Source organism: Oncorhynchus gorbuscha, linkage group LG22 (assembly GCF_021184085.1).
Source record: "Oncorhynchus gorbuscha isolate QuinsamMale2020 ecotype Even-year linkage group LG22, OgorEven_v1.0, whole genome shotgun sequence".
Classification (NCBI taxonomy): domain Eukaryota; kingdom Metazoa; phylum Chordata; class Actinopteri; order Salmoniformes; family Salmonidae; genus Oncorhynchus; species Oncorhynchus gorbuscha.
Genome location: NC_060194.1, coordinates 34,275,915 through 34,294,481, shown reverse-complemented (window position 1 = coordinate 34,294,481; position 18,567 = coordinate 34,275,915). Strand labels below are relative to the sequence as shown.

The 18,567-nt window shown below is 41.9% G+C and overlaps 1 protein-coding gene across 1 annotated transcript in view; it reads right to left on the bottom strand.

Moving 5' to 3' along the window:
• Nucleotides 1–1,400: 1,400 nt before the first annotated feature.
• LOC124009486 overlaps nt 1,401–18,567 on the bottom strand; it is a 34,014-nt gene continuing 16,847 nt past the window's right edge. Inside the window, exons 5-12 of the mRNA XM_046321302.1 lie at nt 16,832–16,942; nt 16,141–16,264; nt 15,022–15,961; nt 14,624–14,712; nt 11,817–14,272; nt 9,894–10,036; nt 9,571–9,641; nt 1,401–8,922 (exon numbers count right to left, since the gene is read on the bottom strand). Coding sequence (XP_046177258.1) covers nt 5,297–8,922; nt 9,571–9,641; nt 9,894–10,036; nt 11,817–14,272; nt 14,624–14,712; nt 15,022–15,961; nt 16,141–16,264; nt 16,832–16,942 — 7,560 coding nt within the window. The 3' untranslated portion in view covers nt 1,401–5,296. The remainder of the gene's footprint in view (nt 8,923–9,570; nt 9,642–9,893; nt 10,037–11,816; nt 14,273–14,623; nt 14,713–15,021; nt 15,962–16,140; nt 16,265–16,831; nt 16,943–18,567) is intronic.

Sequence of the window (18,567 nt, the reverse complement as noted above, 5' to 3'; positions counted from 1 at the left end):
CAGAACACTTGTTTTCATGGTCTGAGAGTCCTTTAGGTGCCTTTTGGCAAACTCCAAGATGGCTGTCATGTGCCTTTTACTGAGGTGTTGCTTCCGTCTGGCCACTACCATGAAGGCCTGATTGGTGGAATGTTGCAGAGATGGTTGTCCTTCTGGAAGGTTCTCCCATCTTCACAGAGGAACTCTGGAGTTATGTCGGATTGACTATTGGGTTGTTAGTCACCTCCCTGGCCTAGGCCCTTGTCCCCCGGTTGCTCAGTTTGGTCGGGTGGCCAGCTCTAAGAATCTAGGTGGTTACAAACTTCTTGCATTTAAGAATGATGGAGGCCATTTTTTGGTACCCTTCTCCAGATCTGTGCCTCGACACCATCCTGTCTTGGAGCTCTACGGACAATTCATTCAACCTCATGGCTTGGTTTATTCCCTCACATGCACTGCCAACTGTGGGACCTTATATAGACAGGTGTGTGCCTTTCCAAATCATGCCCAATCAATTGAATTTACCATAGGCGGACAGACTCCAATCGAGTTGTAAAAAACATCTCGAGGATGATCAATGAAACAGGATGCACATGAGCTCAATTTTGACTCTCATAGCAAAGGGTCTGAATACTTATGTAAATAAGGTATTTCTGTTTTTTATTTGAAATACATTTGCAAACATTTATTTAGCTAATTTCATTATGGGGTATTGTCTGTAGATTACTGAAAAAATATAATCTCAATGGGTCTGAATACTTTCCGAAGGCACTGTATATACTGAACAAACAAAAAATATATAACATGCAACAATTTTGCAAACATGCAAAGATTTTACAGTTCATAGAAGGAAATCAGTCAATAGATATAACAAAAATGATGCGCTAATCTATAGATTTCACAACTGGGCAGAGGTGCAGTTGGGTGCCAGGCCCAGCCAATCAGAATTACTCCTCAGCATCCCACTAATTATTGAGGGAGTGTGCAATTAACATGAAATTCTCTGGAAACAGCTCTGGTGGACATTCCTGTCGTCATCACGCCAATTGCATGATCCCTCAAAACTTCTGTGGCATTATGTGTGTGACAAAACGGCACATTTTAAAGTGGCCTTTTGCTATCCCCAGCACAAGGTGCACCTGTGTAACGATGATGCTGTTTAACCAGCTTCTTGATAGGCCACACCTGTCAGGTGGATGGATTATCTTGGAAACAAAGAATTGCTCACTAACTGGGATGTAAAATAAATTGTGCACAACATTTGAGAGAAATAAGATTTTTGTGCATATGGAATTTTTTGCGATCTTTAATTTCAGCTCATGAAACATGGGACCAACACTTTACATGTTGGGTTTATTTTTGTTCAGTATATTATAGTCAGTATATTATAGTCATAAAAAATGCACTCTCAGACTCAGCCATGCCTTTTAATTTGTCTTCTTTAATATATTGAAATGTATCACACCAATGTCAACTTTAAAAAACGGATGGATAAACATGTAAATACTAAGCGTCGTAGATGCTTTTATCCAAAGTGACTTACAGTATACAGTGACATGACATTTAAGCATTATAAAAATGTTATAAAAGTGGGTAATTAATGATATATAGAGAGAGGAAGAAAGAATATACAGTTACCACATTTTGACATTAAGTAAAAAGAAAAACATGCACACAAAAAAGTCACTTCAGCTCGGCCGATAGGCAACCCATAGCTTTTATCCAAAGTGACTTACAGTATACAGTGACATTACATGATAGTTAAGTGTTATAGAAGTGTTAAAAAAGTGGATAAAGAGAGGGAGAGAAAGGGGAAAGAAGATATATAGTTTGTCACATTTTTGTAAAGAATAATAAAAAGGAATGTCTCTTAGCCCGGTCCAGAGGCAACCCCCAGAGTTTGTGTCCCAGATGGGGACAGAACTCACTGTTACAATGGTGCCGTAACCCAGATCACAGACTACTAGGGGGTGAGTGTAGTGGATGAGAAACTTACAGGCTAGAACTAGTAGTCACCATGTGGTGAAGTCATCCTCACCAAGATCTTATGTGAACCGTTTCCCACTGTGTCACAAGCTCTGTCTGTCAGTACAGTTGACTTCAGTGCCAAGTGTTGTGTACATGTTGGTGCTCCATTTGCCTTTCAGTCTGGGTCCTAGATTATAAAGGTTCTAAAGATTTTCAGAGTATGAATGCTGATCTAGGATCAGCTACTCCTCTTATTTATTATTATCTGAAAGGCAAAAACACTGAGAATAGGGGCCCAGGTTCAGGAGAACTACCGCCATATTTCTACACTTTTGAGTTCCTATTCCTACACATGGTTATGAAACCAATTTACTCGCCTACTGACTCGTTATGTCTAGGGGTCCTAAGCCTACATACTTAACTACCAAACCTATTCTATAACTTCTCCCCCCAACAAGAAAAAACCTCACAGTCACCACAAACTATTTTCCTGAATTTTTCAAAACTTGTAATACACCCCCCCCCCCCCCCCCCATAAAACTTCCTTAACTAAAGAGACCAATATGTACACTAGTGCTGAGCGATTAGCCTACATTTCGGTTTAATTTAGCTTTCAATTATTTTAATTCAATTTAGTTCGTTTTTTGTGTGAGCTCAAAGCACAGATTTTTAGAAATAAATCTGAGAAGCACAAACTGTGGGACATAGGAAGTTGTCGTGTTTAAAAGGCAAAAATTAAACATAGTTTAGCGCAGAAAACGTTGTCTACGCTAAACTGTTTAATTTTTGCCTGAACCTGCAAAACTCAAACTTGAGGGAGAGGAACAGAGACACAGAGTCCTCACACAAATCATCCTTCTCCCCATCTGGTTTGCCATCTTCTGAACATGAGCATCTTAACAAACTGGGGATACCTCAAAACTCTCCTTGAGAGACTCCGCCCCCTGAGAGACCAACTCCATTCACAGCGCCCATGGTCACACGCACCAAGCTCCATCTGAGAGGTGTCCAGTGATTAGAAACCTGGAGCAACCACCAACAGGGACAAGTGAACATTGACCAACATCTTCATCTCCTCACACTTAACTTCACAAAACTCACTCTGTAGTGGATCTGGCTTTTCCAAACCCAATTCTTCAAGCACCCTATTCTTGTAACAAGACACAGCCGTGTCATCCCGCAATACCCAGACCGGGTCTTCCAGCGGATCCTCACTAACCTCACAGAATATGTCAGCTAAAGGAACAAAATCATCACTGACAAACTCTGAATCCAACAGATCACTCGGGGAACCAAATGCTTTCTCAGACCACCAAGAGAACCTAGTTGCTCAGTGTCACTCAACATAACAAAGAACGTCTCCCATAAATTGAAACATGAATCAACCTCATCCTGTGCAGATGACACACTTCCTCAAATACAGTGCTGTGAAAAAGTATTTGCCACCTTTCTGATTTTCTCGATTTTTGCATATTTTTTATACTGAATGTTAGATCTTCAACCAAAACCTAATATTAAAGGAAACCTAAGGTAAACATTTTTATTTAAATATAATAATGTATTAACAGTTATGGAACACCCAATTCCCCTGTGTGAAAAAGTAATTGCCCCCTTACACTCAATAACAGGTTGTGCCAACTTTAGCTGCAATGACTGCAACCAAATGTTTCCTGTAGTTGTTGAGCAGTCTTTCACATCGCTGTGGAGGAATTATGGCCCACTCTTGCATGCAGAAATGCTTTAACTTAGCAACATTTGTGGCTTTTCAAGAATGAACTGCTCATTTCAAGTCCTGCCACAATATCTCATTTGGGATTAGGTTTGGACTTTGACTAGACCATTTAAAAACTTCAAATATGTTGCTTTTTAGACATTTTCATGTAGACTTGATAGTGTGTTTTGGATCATTGTCTAGCTGCACCATGCTTGACCGTTGGGTTTGAGGTTCTTACTTTGGAATGCAGTGTTTGGTTATCACCAGGCATTATGGGATCCATGTCGTCCAAAAAGTTCACTCAAGTTTGTCAAAAAGCACCTTGATGATCATCAACTCTTGGAAGAATGTTCTATGGACAGATCATTTAAAATGGTAACTTTTTGGATGGCATGGGTCCCATTATGCCTGGCATAAACCAAAACACTGCATTCCCACAGTAAGAACCTCACACGAACAGACAAGCATGGTGGTGGTAGTGTGATGGTTTGGGGATGCTTTGCTGCCTCAGGACCTTGACAACTTCCCTTAATAGAAGGAACCAAGAATTCTTCAAGAGAATGTCAGGCCTTTCGTCTATGAGCTGAAGCTGAAGCGCAGCTGGGTGATGGAGCAAGACAATGATCCAAAACACACAATCTACATGAAAATGGCTAAAAAAGCAACACATTTAAAGTTTTGGAATAGCCTAGTCAAAGTCCCGACCTAATCCTATTTGAAATGTTGTGGCAGGACCTGAAATGAGCAATTCATGCTTGAAAACCCCAAAATGTCGCTGAGTTACAGCAGTTCTGCATGGAAGAGTTCGCAAAAACTCCTCCACAGCCACATGAGACTGATCAACAACTACAGGAAGCATTTGGTTGGAGTCATCGCAGCTAAAGGTGGCATAGACTGTTATCGAGTGTAAGGGGGAAATTACTTTTTCACACAGGGGAAATGGGTGTTGCATAACTTTGTTAATGAAATAAGTATGTAATTGTGTTATTTGTTCACTCAGGTTCCCTTTATCTAATATTATATTTTGGGTGAAGTATAACAATAATGCAAAAGCAGAGAACATTAGAAAGGGGACAAATACTTTTTCACGGCACTGTATATCTCTGCCCAGAAGTTCTAACCGAGATACACACAAGAATAAACTTTCTCACTATGATGAACCATTACCTGGAAACCACCGTCTAGTTTGGCAAAGAATGTTTCCTCTATGCCCCCACATAAATCATCCTTCTCCCCATCCGGTTTGCCATCAGCACTCTTATGAACATGAGTAGCTTCACAAACCGGGGATACCTCACAACTATCGAGAGACTCCGCCACCTAAGAGACAACTGACTTTTCACTCGGGTTATGCTGCGTTCAAACATCTCGCAAATTCGCAAATCCCTACATACAACTGGGAAAGATCCACTTGAATGCCCCTCCAACTGGTAATTACTAGTGGGAATCTCTCTATCATCTCTAAATACCTAACCTAATCCATAACAATAGCTACAAAAAAAAACAAATACATATAAGGAAGTTGTTGCTGTTCATCATTTTCTTATAACCTTAAATTGCAGGGCTTTTAGTTTTGTTGTATGTATTGTTGACACCGGTATCACCTGTATCTCGTTCTTAGCTTCTCTGTTTGGCTCAGATTGAGTCCTGGAGAGGCCCTGGGCCGTTGGTTGAGTTTGGTTCTTTGTCATTGGGCATCTCATTTACCCCTGAATCATTTACAGACCTTCTGTCCCCCTGTGGGTCAATGTCCTTAACAGGTTGGTATTGACTGATATCATCACTATAGACTTCATGGAGGCTATTCAGGTCAACATCCTTCATGGGTTGGTAGTGACTGATCTCCTGACTGAAGTCTTCATGTAGGCTATTCGAGTCAGTATCCTTCATAGGGTGGTATTGACTGATCTCCTGACTGTAGTCTTCATGGAGGATACTCAAGTCAACATCCTTCATGGGTTGGTATTGACTGATCTCCTGACTGTAGTTTTCATGGAGGCTATTCAGATTCACATCACTACTCATGCTGATATCAGAGTCATTAGAAAGCTCTTCAAAGAACTCTTCAAAGCTCTTCAAACCCAACACAGGCCCGCTCTTCGAAGGCCCGCCTATGTTGCTGGAGCTTGGTTCTTGGAGCCTTGTCATGATTCCTGTTTCATTCACATTTTTCCTACATCTACCATCTACCGAAGACAGTAATTCCTTCGCCATCACATCAGAACATTTTTCCCTACAAAGTTTTTTTGTTTTCAGGTGTGTTTTCAAATCAGTGTGAAATATAAATGTCTTTGGACACACCAGGCACTTGATGGGGCCATTGTTGTCATGTTTTAACATGTGCCTTCGCATGTCACATGCCTTTGAGGATATTTTCCCACACACATGGCACTTTCTGGAACAGTCTTTTGTGTGTCCTTTCAGATCATCTGGGAGCTGGAAAATGTCCCCACAGTAAAGACACTTGTACTCACCAGGGTTGGATAGGTCAATGTCCTTAATGGCTTGGCATTGACTGATCTCCTGACTGTTGTCTTCATGGAGGCTATTCAGGTTCACATCACTACTTATGCTGTTATCGGATTGCTGAAAATCATATGAAAACTCTTCAATGCCATTTGAAGGCCCGCCTGTGTTGCTGGAGCTTGGTTGTTCGCAACTTGCCATGACTTCTGTTTCATTGACATTTTTCTTACATCTATCATCTACTGAAGACAGTAATTCCTTCGCCATCACCCCAGAACATTTCTCCCTACATAGTTTTTTTGTTTTCAGGTGCTTCTTCAAATCAGTATGGTACACAAAAGTCGCTGGACACACCGGGCACTTGATGTGGCCATTGTAGTGTTTTAACATGTGCCTTCGCATGCCGCATGGCGTCGAAGTTGCTTTCCCACACACATGGCACTTCCTGGAACAGTCTTTTTTGTGTTCTTTCAGATCATGTCGGAGCTGGAAAGTCTTCCTACAGTAAGGACAATTGTACTCAGCAGGGCTGGATTGGTCAACGTCCTTAATTGGTTGGTATTGACTGATCTCCTGACTGTAGTCTTCATAGAGGCTATTCAGGTCAACATCCTTAATGGGTTGGTATTGACTGATCTCTTGACTGTAGTCTTCATCGAGGCTATTCAGGTCAACATCCTTAATGGGTTGGTATTGACTGATTTCCTGACTGTAGTCTTCATCGAGGCTATTCAGGTTCACGTCACTATTCATACTGATATCGGAGTCATTAGAGAGCTCTTCAAAGAACTCTTCAAAGCTCTTCAAACCCAACACAGGCCCGCTCTTCGAAGGCCCACCTGTGTTGCTGGAGCTTGGTTGATCGCAACTTGTCATGACTCCTGTTTCATTAACATTTTTCCTACATCTACCATCTACTGAAGACAGTAATTCATTTGCCATCACATCAGAACATTTCTCCCTACAAAGTTTTTTTGTTTTCAGGTGTGTTTTCAAATCGGTATGGAATATAAACGTCTTTGGACACACCGGGCACTTGATGGGGCCATTGTTGAAGTGTTTTAACATGTGCCTTCGCATGTCACATGCCTTTGAGGATATTTTCCCACACACATGGCACTTTCTGGAACAGTCTTTTGTGTGGCTTTTCAGATCATCTGGGAGCTGGAAAGTGTCCAAACAGTAAGGACAATTGTACTCACCAGGGTTGGATTGGGCAACGTCCTTAATGGGTTGGTATTGACTGATCTCCTGACAGTAGTCTTCATAGAGGCTATTCAGGTCAACATCCTTAATGGGTTGGTATTGACTGATGTTGTCACTGTGGTCTTCTTCAAGGCTATTAAAGTTCATATCACTACTCATGCCGTTATCGGATTGCTGCGAGTCATGAGCGAGCTCTTCAATCTTCCAAGGCCCAGCTGTGTTGCTGGAGCTTGGTTGTTGGCGGTTTGTCATGACTGCTGTTTCATTGAACATTTTCCAACATCTACCGCCTCCTGAAGACAGTATTTCTTTCATCATCACATCAGAACATTTCGCTCTACAATGTTTTTTCAGTTTCAGGTGCTTCTTCAAATCAGGATGGTATATAAAAGTCATTGGACACACCGGGCACTTGTAGGGGCCATTGTTGTTGTGTCTTAACATGTGCCTTCGCATGCCGCGTGCCGTTGAAGTTGTTTTCCCACACACATTGCACTTTCTGGAACAGTCTTTTGTGTGTCCTTTCAGATCACGTGGTAGCTGGAAAGTGTCCCCACAGTAGGGACACTTGTAATCCCCAGGGTTGGATTTGAAGTGGATCTTGGTTGTAATTACATCATCAGAAAATGTCTTCCTATAAGACCTTTTCAATCTTTGGGGCAATTTCAAATCAGCATTGTTCTTCACCTTGACATGAGAACATTTCTCCCTACATAGTTTTTTTGTTTTCAGGTGCTTCTTCAAATCAGTATGGAATACAAAAGTCATTGGACACACCGGGCACTTGATGGGGCCATTGTTGTTGTGTTTTAACATGTGCCTTCGCATTTCCAGTTTTCGAGAACTTATTTTCCCACACACATGGCACTTTCTGGAACAGTCTTTTGTGTGTCCTTTCAGATCACGTGGTAGCTGGAAAGTGTCCCCACAGTAAGGACACTTGTAATCCCCAGGGTTGGATTTGAGGTGGAGCCTGGTTGTAATTACTTTATCAGAACATCTTTTCAATCTCAGGTGTGATCTCAAATCACAATTTAATATAAAAGTCTTTGGACACACAGGGCACTTGTATGCGCCATTGTTGAAGTGAAGTAGAAGGTGCCTTTGCAAACTTACAATACGAGTAGTTACTTTCCCGCACACATGGCACATTATGGTGCCCTCTTTTGTGTGTCCTTTCAGATCAGATTTTTTCTCTCTTTTCCGATATTTCTTTTTGGCTCTATTCAGATGAGTTTTCTTGTCTCCTTTCAGATCAGGCTTTTTGTCTCTTTTCAGATCAGGGTTTTTTTTCTGATATTTTTTTTTCTGGACAGTTCCCCCACAGTAGTCATCACCACTCTTCTTCTCCTCACAGCTACTCTTCTGGTGTTCCTCTAAGTCCTCACTGAATTCAAAGTCTTGCCCACACAGGGTGCATTGGTGTGACCTCTGTTCAATGTGAGATCGCATGTGTCTTGTCAAGCCCAGTGTTTCAGTGAAAGTCTTGCGACAGAAAGAGCATGCTTTGACTCGTTGACTTCTTTTGTGAGAGGTGTTAGATGGCTCAGGAGTTAGTGAGTCCTGAGGTACACTCTCTGAGATACCACCTAGTGTTGAAAAGAGAAAAGTGAGCAAGACATCCACATATTATTGACAAAGTCAAGGTACTGCAGCCTAAAAGATACAGTGAAAGTGTTCACTGAACTCAAAGAATGATACACATAAGCACTTGGTTATTCTGACAGCAGAACAGCATGGACGCTTAGGTCTAGTGTTGGATTCTGGGTGAAACTTTGAACATTGTCATACTCAGAAGTATAGGAACATTAGGTACTAAAGAGACATGAGGGGTGCCATAATGAAGCTTGGGAAGGGCTGAGTGCAGGGAACACGATCACATGTGGCAGTACTAATAATGGGAGAAACCGTTGAAGGCTCATATATCTCAGCTCCCTGCTCAGCAATAATGATGCACTGTTTAGCGATAAGGAGACTCTACCCAAAGTGAAGTATGAACACAACCACGCGGGAAGCCATGTTTGTGTCAGAATTACAGCTGTAGCGACCTTTTGGGAGGAATTAAACTTGGTTAAGCTTCTCTAGTGTCCATGAGTTATTTACTCTGAAAATTAGAACATAACACTAGTAACCAATTTCTCTGCATCTTTAAGGCTGTCATTTGTAGTTTGTTTATTCAGTAGTTTTGAATAAAGAGCTCATGTTCACGGTTCTACACACTAAGGAACACTCCTTACCAGAATCACAGACAGTGGTCCTTTTAATGACAGTGGTCCAAAGTTTATTATCTGATGGTTCGGCATCTTCCCTGAGGACAGACAAATATAAAGTCAGTTATGATTTTCAATGGGTAAGTTCACTTCCAAGGTCCTAGCCACTACAATAGGGTCATTCAAATCTGGGCCTCGAGGTCTGCACCACTGCTGTTTTTCACCCTTCCCCCAATAACCTCTCAAATCAGGGACAGATTCAATCCTCTGTACACTAGGTGAGTGTATTCCTTGGTCAATTCATTTTCTACCTGGATTTGAATTCCTCTGTTCCACAGATGGACACTCACTCAGTTTCAGGTGACCGCTCTCTTTTCACACCCTTTGCTTCGCTCTTCTCATTTTTGACACCACGTCCTCTTTTCTGTTTTCTCTTTCTGCCTCTTCTTTTCTGTCCGTGGGAACCCGTGGCCTCAGCCTGCAGTTTCCCGCTCTGTATAAAATATAGATTATGGTCATAAAAATGCACACCGACTTAAAGCCTTGCCTTTTCATTTATTTTCTTGAATTAACTTAAATGTATCACACTTAAGCAAACTTGAAATCAAGGTGGATCAACATGTAGACAACACCAGATGGTTTTATCCAGTGACAAAATGATATTGAAGTGTCATAAAAGTGGATAATTTGTGATATATAGGAAGAAAATGGGATAAAATATATAATAGTTCAATTTTGACCTATATATATTATAAATAAATAAAAGGAATGTATCTTAGCCCAGTCCAGAGGCAAACCCCAGAGTTTGTGTCCCAGGTGGGGACAGAACTCACTCTCTTACAATGGTGCTGTAACCCGGATCACAGTCTACTGTAGCAGACTACTATGGGGTGAGTGTAGTGGATGAGAAACATACAGGCTAGAACTAGTAGTAACCATGTGGTGAAGTCATCATCACCAAGATCTTATGTGAACCGTTTCCCACTGTGTCACAAGCTCTGTCTGTCAGTACAGTTGACTTCAGTGCCAAGTGTTGTGTACATGTTGGTGGGATGAAACGCACTCCGTTACAGCAACATGTTGGTGGTCAATTTGCCTTCCAATCAGGGCCCTAGATACAAAAGCTTCTCAAAGAACGAGTGCTTATTTATTATGATCTGATCTGAGAGCAGCACTCCTATTGAATGCAAATGAAAATTAATCTATATTGAACAAAAAAATATGAAAATTCTAAAGCCTCTTTTGCTACCCAATTTTGTGATACCCAATTGGAAGTTACACTCTTGTCCCATCACCGCAACTCCCGTACGGACTCAGGAGAGGAGAATGTTGAGAGCCGTGCGTTCTCTGAAACACGACCCTGCCAAGTCACACTGCTTCTTGACACACTGCTCGCTTAACCCGGAAGCCTGCCGTACCAATGTGTCAGAGGAAACACCGTACAACTGGCAACCGTGTCACTGTGCATGAGCACGGCCCGTCACAGGAGTAACGCTGGAGTAAGATGAGGACGAGGACATCCAGGGCCGGCCAGACCCTCCCCTAACCTGGACGACTCTGAGCCAATTGTGAATCACCTCATGGGTCTCCCGGTTCCGGGCGGCTGCAACACTGCCCGGGATTGAACCCATATCTATAGTGACGCCTCAAGCTCTGCAGTGCCTAAAGCCCTATTTTGACAGTAAAATATAACACAAATAGCCTAATTGTCTACCCAAAATTCATGACAATCATTGGATTAGATTGGATATCAAAATATTTTGAATCATGCATTCCTGCATTCCTGCTTGGACATGTTAGATGTAACAACTTATTTATTGAATACCATCTCAGTAGTCTATTACACTTCTTGATAAAGCATTATGAATGACTGACTTCCTAAATGACATTTATCTATTATTCAAATAAGTTTGTTAATATGGAATAATTTATGCTAAAACCATCAAACTAGTAGTAGAAGTAGTTTAAAGAAAAAATAAATGGTTTTAAACATATCGTTCTATTTATTGTTATCGCAACAATTCAGGCAATGTAGCGCATTATGGATGTTTGTTCCTATCGCCCAGGTCTATGTGATGCCCCTTTTTGGGGGTGCCACCAAATAACAGCTGGTGCCACCAACTGAAGTAGTTAGTGGCACCAGTGCCATCAGGGGAAAATTAGTCGAGAGCCTTGTATTTCCTTAAAACCTCAAATTGCAGGGCCTTTAGTATTGTCATATCTATTGTCAAAACCGGTATCACCTGTATCTCGCTCTTCACTTCTCCGCTTACCTCTGGTTGAGAATCCTGGAGAGGCTTTGGGTCAGTCTGGAACACCTGCTTCCCTGTTAAGCCAATGGTTGAGTTTGGTTCTTTGTCATTGGGCATCTCATTTTCCAATGAATCATCCACAGACTTTTTGTCCTTCATGGGTTGGTATTGACTGATCTCATCACTGTAGTCTTCAGTGGTCACCACGGAGGCTTCACGGAGGCTATACAAGTCAACATCCTTCATGGGTTGGTATTTACTGTAGTTTTCATTGAGGCTATTCAGCTTCACATCACTACTCGCGCTGTTATTGGATTGCTGAAAGTCATAAGAGAACTGTTCAAAGAACTGTTCAATATTCTTTGAAGGCCCACCTGTCTTGCTGGAGCTTGGTTGTTGGCAGCTTGTCATGACTCCTGTTTCAGTTTTCCTACATCTACCATCTACTGATGACAGCAATTCCTTCACCATGACATCAGAACATTTCTCTCTACATTGCTTATTTTTTTTCAGGTGCATCTTCAAATCAGTACGGGATATAAAAGTAATTGGACACACCGGACACTTGTAGGGGCCATTGTTGTTGTGTTTTAACATGTGCCTTCGCATGCCGCATGGCTTCAAAGTTGTTTTCCCACACACATGGCACTTTCTGGAACAGTCTTTTGTGTGTCCTTTCAGATCCCGTGGTAGCTGGAAAGTGTCCCCACAGTAAGGACACTTGTACTCACCAGGGTTGGATTGGAGATGGACCTTGGTATTAATTACTTCATCAGAACATTTTTCCCTACAAGATCTTTTCAATCTCAGGTGCGATCTCAAATCAGCATTTGTTATAAAAGTCGTTGGACATACAGGGCATTTGTATGCTCCATTGTTGAAGTGAAGTAGAAGGTGTCTTCGCAAACCCAACATACGAGTAGTTACTTTCCCGCACACATGGCACATTATGGAGCGATCTTTTGTGTGTCCTTTCAGATCAGATTTTTTGTCTGCTTTCAGATCAGGTTTTTTGTCTGCTTTCAGATCAGGTTTTTTGTCTGCTTTCAGATCAGGTTTTTTGTCTGCTTTCAGATCAGATTTTTTGTCTGCTTTCAGATCAGGTTTTTTGTCTCTTTTCAGATGCGTTTTTTTCTGGACCGTTTCCCCACCATTGTCCTCACCAATGTCTTTTTTTATCTTCTCCTCACAGCTTCTCTTCTGGTGCTCCTCTAAGTCCTCACTGGAATCATAGTCTTGCCCACATTGGGTGCATTGGTGTGACCTCTGCTCAATGTGAGATCGCATGTGTCTTGTCAAGCCCAGTGTGTCAGTGAAAGTCTTGCCACAGAAAGAGCATGCCTTGACGCGCTGGCTTCTTTTGTGCAAGCTGTTGGATGGCTCAGGAGTTAACGAGTGCTGAAGTACAATCTCAGTTAGTAAGTCCTTAGGTACACTCTCTAAAGGTTTTTCTACGTTCTGCCCTTCGGTCATATGACCACTATGCTCCTGTAAGTGAAAGCTTTTGTGAGAGGTGTTGAATGGTTCCGGACTTAATGAGTCCTGAGGTACAATCTCAGAGACTTCTTCTCTCTCCTGCCCTTCAGCCATCTGACCACTGTGCTCCTCTGAATGAATTGTGTGAGCGGTGTTGGATGGCTCAGGACTTGGTGAGTCCTGAGGTACCACCTCTGGGAGTTCTCTCTCCTGCCCTTCAGCCATCTGACCACTGTGCTCCTCTGAATGAATTGTGTGAGCGGTGTTGGATGGCTCAGGAGTTAGTGAGTCCTGAGGTACCATCTCTGGAAGTTCGTCTCTGTTCTGCTCTTCGAACATACGACCACTGTGCTCCTCGGGGTGAACTTTGTGAGAGGTGTTGGATGGCTCGGGAGTTCTTAAGTCCTGAGGAACCATCTCTGGCAGTTTGTCTCTGTTCTGCCCTTCGAACATATGACCACTGTGCTCCTCTGAATGAATTTTGTGAGAGGTGTTGGATGGCTCAGGACTTGGTGAGTCCTGAGGTACAATCTCAGAGGGTTCTTCCCTGTTCTGCCCTTTGGCCATCTGACCACTGTGCTCCTCTGAATGTATTCTGTGAGAGGTGTTGGATGGCTCAGGAGTTAGAAAATCCTCAGATACCATCTCTGGAGGTTCTTCCCTGTTCTGCCCTTGGGCCATCTGACCACTGTGCTCCTCTGAATGAATTCTGTGAGAGGTGTTGGATGGCTCAGGAGTTAGTGAGTCCTGAAGAACAATCTCTGAGAGTTCTTCCCTGTTCTGCCCTTCGGCCATCTGACCACTGTGCTCCTCTGAATGAATTCTGTGAGCGGTGTTGGATGGCTCAGGAGTTAGTGAGTCCTGAGGTACAATCTCTGAGACTTCTACTCTGTTCTGCCCTTCGGCCATATGACCACTGTGCTCCTCTGTGTGAAAGGTCTGTATGGGCTGTTCCTCCTCCCTCTTATGAGATGATGGGAAATGAGAAGCATGGACTCCACCTAGTGTTGAAAAGAGAGAAGTGAGCAAGACATCCATATAGACATTAACTCAAAGTCAAAGAGAACAAGTAAGACAGATCCGGTGCTTGATAAAAACAGACTAGACCACATTTGAACACAGTGCAGTGAAGAGATATGGAACTTTCTTCAAATAAAGAACGAGGTACTGCAGCCTAATAGATGCAGGGAAAGTGTTTACTGCAGAATATCTTGACCATTTTGGTCTAGTAACCACGTTCTTCTGCATCTTTAAGGCTGTCATTTCTAGTTTCTTATTCTTTATTCAGGAGTTTTGCATATCTAAGGAGCTTGACGTTCATTGCTATACACTCACTAAGGAACTTTTCTTACCAGATTCATCGACAGGGGCCCTTTCATTGAGCGTGACCCCTTTATTAACGCTGGTCCAAAGTTCATAATCTGATGGTTCAGCTTCTTCCCTGAGAAGAGACCAAAATGAAAGTCAGTTTTCAAATGGGTAAGTTCACTGCCAAGGTCCTAGCCATTACTAGTAACCGCTACTACTTCAAATCTGGACTGAGGTCTGCACCACTGATGGTTATAAACTTTTCCCCAATATCCCTCGAATCAGGGACTGATTCAGTCCTCTGTACACTAGGTGAGTGTATTCTCTGAACAATCAATGATATTCATAAATAAATGTACAACCTGGGAGAAAAGAAAACCAGCAGCACTGCAGACCTTGAGGCCTGGATTTGAATACCTCTGTTCCACAGCTGGACACTCACTCAGTTTCAGGTGACCGCTCTCTTTTCACACCCTCATTTTTGACACCACATCGTCTTCTCCATTTTTTCTTTCTGCCCCTTGTTTTTTTCCCTTGAGAACCTGTTGCTTCAGCCTGCAGTTTCCCTCTCCTTATGACCAGTTTTAGAGAGGGATTGGGTAATGGCACATCGCTTATGTCAAGCGTGTGTGCTCCAATCTTCTCAATCTTTAATCTTGTGATACCAGGTCCTATTTTCTCTCCTTTTTTTCTACCTCTTTTTTTCTGTACTTGGGAACTCGTCGGATCATCCAGCAGTACCCCTCTCTTTAGGGTCAGTGTTAGCTGGGACTTGGGTAGCGGCATATCGCTTATATCAAGTGTGTGTGATTTAATCTTTTCTTTTGTAATACCACGACCTCTTCTCCGTTTCTTTTTTCTGTCAATTCCTTTCGGTCCTGGGCGTCTTGTCTCAGCCTGCAGTCTCCCTCTCCTTAGAATCAGTGTTAGCAAGGACTTGGGTAATGACATATTGCGTATGTCAAGCCTGTTCAACCGCAGTACGGGATGACGGCGCAGACAGGAAGCAGTCAAGCGGCTGGTTTTCAGCCCACTGCGAGTCTGAGGGCAGAGAACAGCTTTTTCTCTCCTGGTTTCTTTTATCAACTCTTTGTTGATTGTCTTGCGTTTAACGGCTATCTCAGTGGCGTCCTCTATAGTCTTGACCGCGACCTCCACAGAAGCAGAACGGGCTGGTGGCTTTACAGTCCAGACCTTACGATCTGCCATTCTGCAGTCCCAGCTCATCTCTGGTTCATCAGATGGGAAAGGGGTTTGATATCCCTTTATGGTGGGATAGGACTGTCTCTCTGGGCCTGCTTGGCAAGAGGCAATTTCTTCCTTCACAGAGGAAGGGAAAGACAGTGAAGAGAGGATGTAGTCACCACCATTGGACATTAGAGCTAGAAAAGGAGAGACCGTCACAGGTTAACATCAGGAATATCTTAATTACATTTCCAGCATTTCCTAAGTTCTACTGGAAAATATTGAAATATTTGGACAGAAGCGTTTTTTTTAACAAAGAAAATAAATTCAGGCAAACAGGCAAGTAAATGATTTCCAAATCCTGCACCCCACCTACCATTGGTGTCTAAGTGATGTCCATTTTTATGGTGATGGAGGAGTGCCTGTAATGGCTCAGGGTGAGCCACAGACTGCACACACTCCTCTAAGAGAGCAGGGGCAAGGCTGAGCCAAGATGCAGTCTAAGAGATGGAGAAATTAACAATTGTTACAAAATCAATTAACTAGCCTGCTAATATTGCTGAAGCGGTAGTGTCTTATCATGCATCTAAGACCTAACCTACCTAACCTATTCCATAACAAAATGGTGTTTCAGGGTTTTGTTTGGAATGAAAGGCACTTTGGGACACATTCTTACTTGAGAGCCGAATTCATACTAGGGATGGGCACTAGTACTAATCCAGGGAGTGTATTTGATTGCTAATAATAAAATACAAATACAAAACATTTACAAATTCTACTATTAAACAGGTTAAATGTATAAGCACGGACAAAATTACAAACTCTAAGAAGTTTCCATTGTTTGTGGAGTGTGTCAAGTGCAGTGAAAATGTGTTACATTTCCTTATCAGAACATAAATTACAGCAAGGGACAGCATAACGTAAACTTTATTTTGCATTCAGCCCCGTTTCACATTGACATGAGAGTACTAGAGAACTAAAATAATTATGAGAGTACTCGAACATGGACATTCTTTCAAATGGCCATCCCTAATTCATACCTCAGATGATGTACAGTACAATAATACCTGCTTAAGGTTTGGAGCAGGAATCAGTTTCTCCAGCCTGGACAGGAACTCCCACACAAGAATCTGCAGTGTTGAGTCATACTTGGGGCCATACTCCTCTGGAAAAACATTCTGATAGACAGGACAAGCAGATGACAGTAAAAAGTACATAGAGTGCCTTCAGAAAGTACTCACACCCCATTACTTTTCCCACATTTTATTGTGTTACAGGATGAATTTTAAATGGATTAAATGGAGAAAAAAAGTGTCACTGGCCTACACATAATAATAACTCATAATGCCAAAGTGTAACCTTTTATTTATTTGTAGATATGATTAAAAGCTTAAATGTCTTGCATCAATAAGCAGTCAACCCTTTTGTTAGGGCAAGCCTAAATTAGTAAATATGTGCTTAACAAGTCACATAATAAGTTGCCTGGACTCACTCTGTGTGCAGTAATAGTGTTTAACATTATTTTATTATGACTACCTCATCTCTGTACCCCACACATACAATTATCTGTAAGGCCCCTCAGTCGACCAGTGAATTTAAAATATAGATTCAAAGACCAGGGAGGTTTTCCAATGCCTCACAAAGATGGCACCTATTGGTAGATGGGTAAAAATAAAAAGTAAACATTGAATATTCCTTTGAGAATGTTGAAGTTATTAATTACACTTTGGGTGGTGTATCAATACACCCAGTCACTATAAAGATACAGGCGTCCTTCCTAACTAAGTTGCTGGAGAGGAAGGAAACACCCAGGGATTTCACCATGAGGCCAATAGTGACGTTAAAACAGTTACAGACTTTAATGGCTGTGATAAGAGATAACTGAGGATGGATCGACAACATTGTAGTTACTCCACAATACTAACCTAATTGACAGAGTGAAAAGAAGGAAGCCTGTACAGAATAAAAATATTCAAAAACATGCATTCTGTTGTAACAAGGCACTAAAGTACAGTGGTTCCACCTTTAAAAGTTGTGAGCTTATGCCGTGGGATTTAGAGGTAATTTGTGGTTTAGTACGGTACCCTGCGCCACCACTTCATTGCTCCAGACCAGCGCAAGGGGGAGTTAGAGAACTGATTATGCTTCTGGGTCCTACTGTGTCTCTGACATGAACCTAAATAGAAACTCATAATTGTGCATGACTTCAGTATTACTTATTAAAACTGTTGTTAAACTAAGGTTTTTAATATTTTATTTTGTTAGGATTATTTTGCTCTTACTGTGGTACTGTATGCCACTCCCGACCAGTCATGTTGTACAGCGCCTGAGTGGCGCAACGGTCTAAGACACTGCATAGAAGTGCAAGCCGTGTTGCTACAGATGCTGGTTCAATACCTATGCTGGCCTTGACTGGGAGACTGGCGCAACGGTCTGTATGTTTTGGGTTTTTCTCCCTCTACAAATAAATCACTCTTAATAACAAACTGGCTTTATGGTTACAATAAAGAATGTAACTGAGTAACAATGTCTCATCCCATGTTAAAAAATGGCCTTTTTCTCGCTCTTTTACGTTATTTGAAAACAAAATCATATCCAAAATATTTAAGGGGCATTGCACTAATAATGGTGCTGACCAGGGAAACGTTCCCGCTGTTCTGTTTTTATTGCCAGTCTGCACGTTCAAACTAAAACAATGTAACTAACAATGGCACCTTTATGCTTTCATTAATTTTTTTTAAATAAAAATACCTTTTCAAAATGCCGATGTTTATTTAGTTATGGATCCATAATGAATTACTAT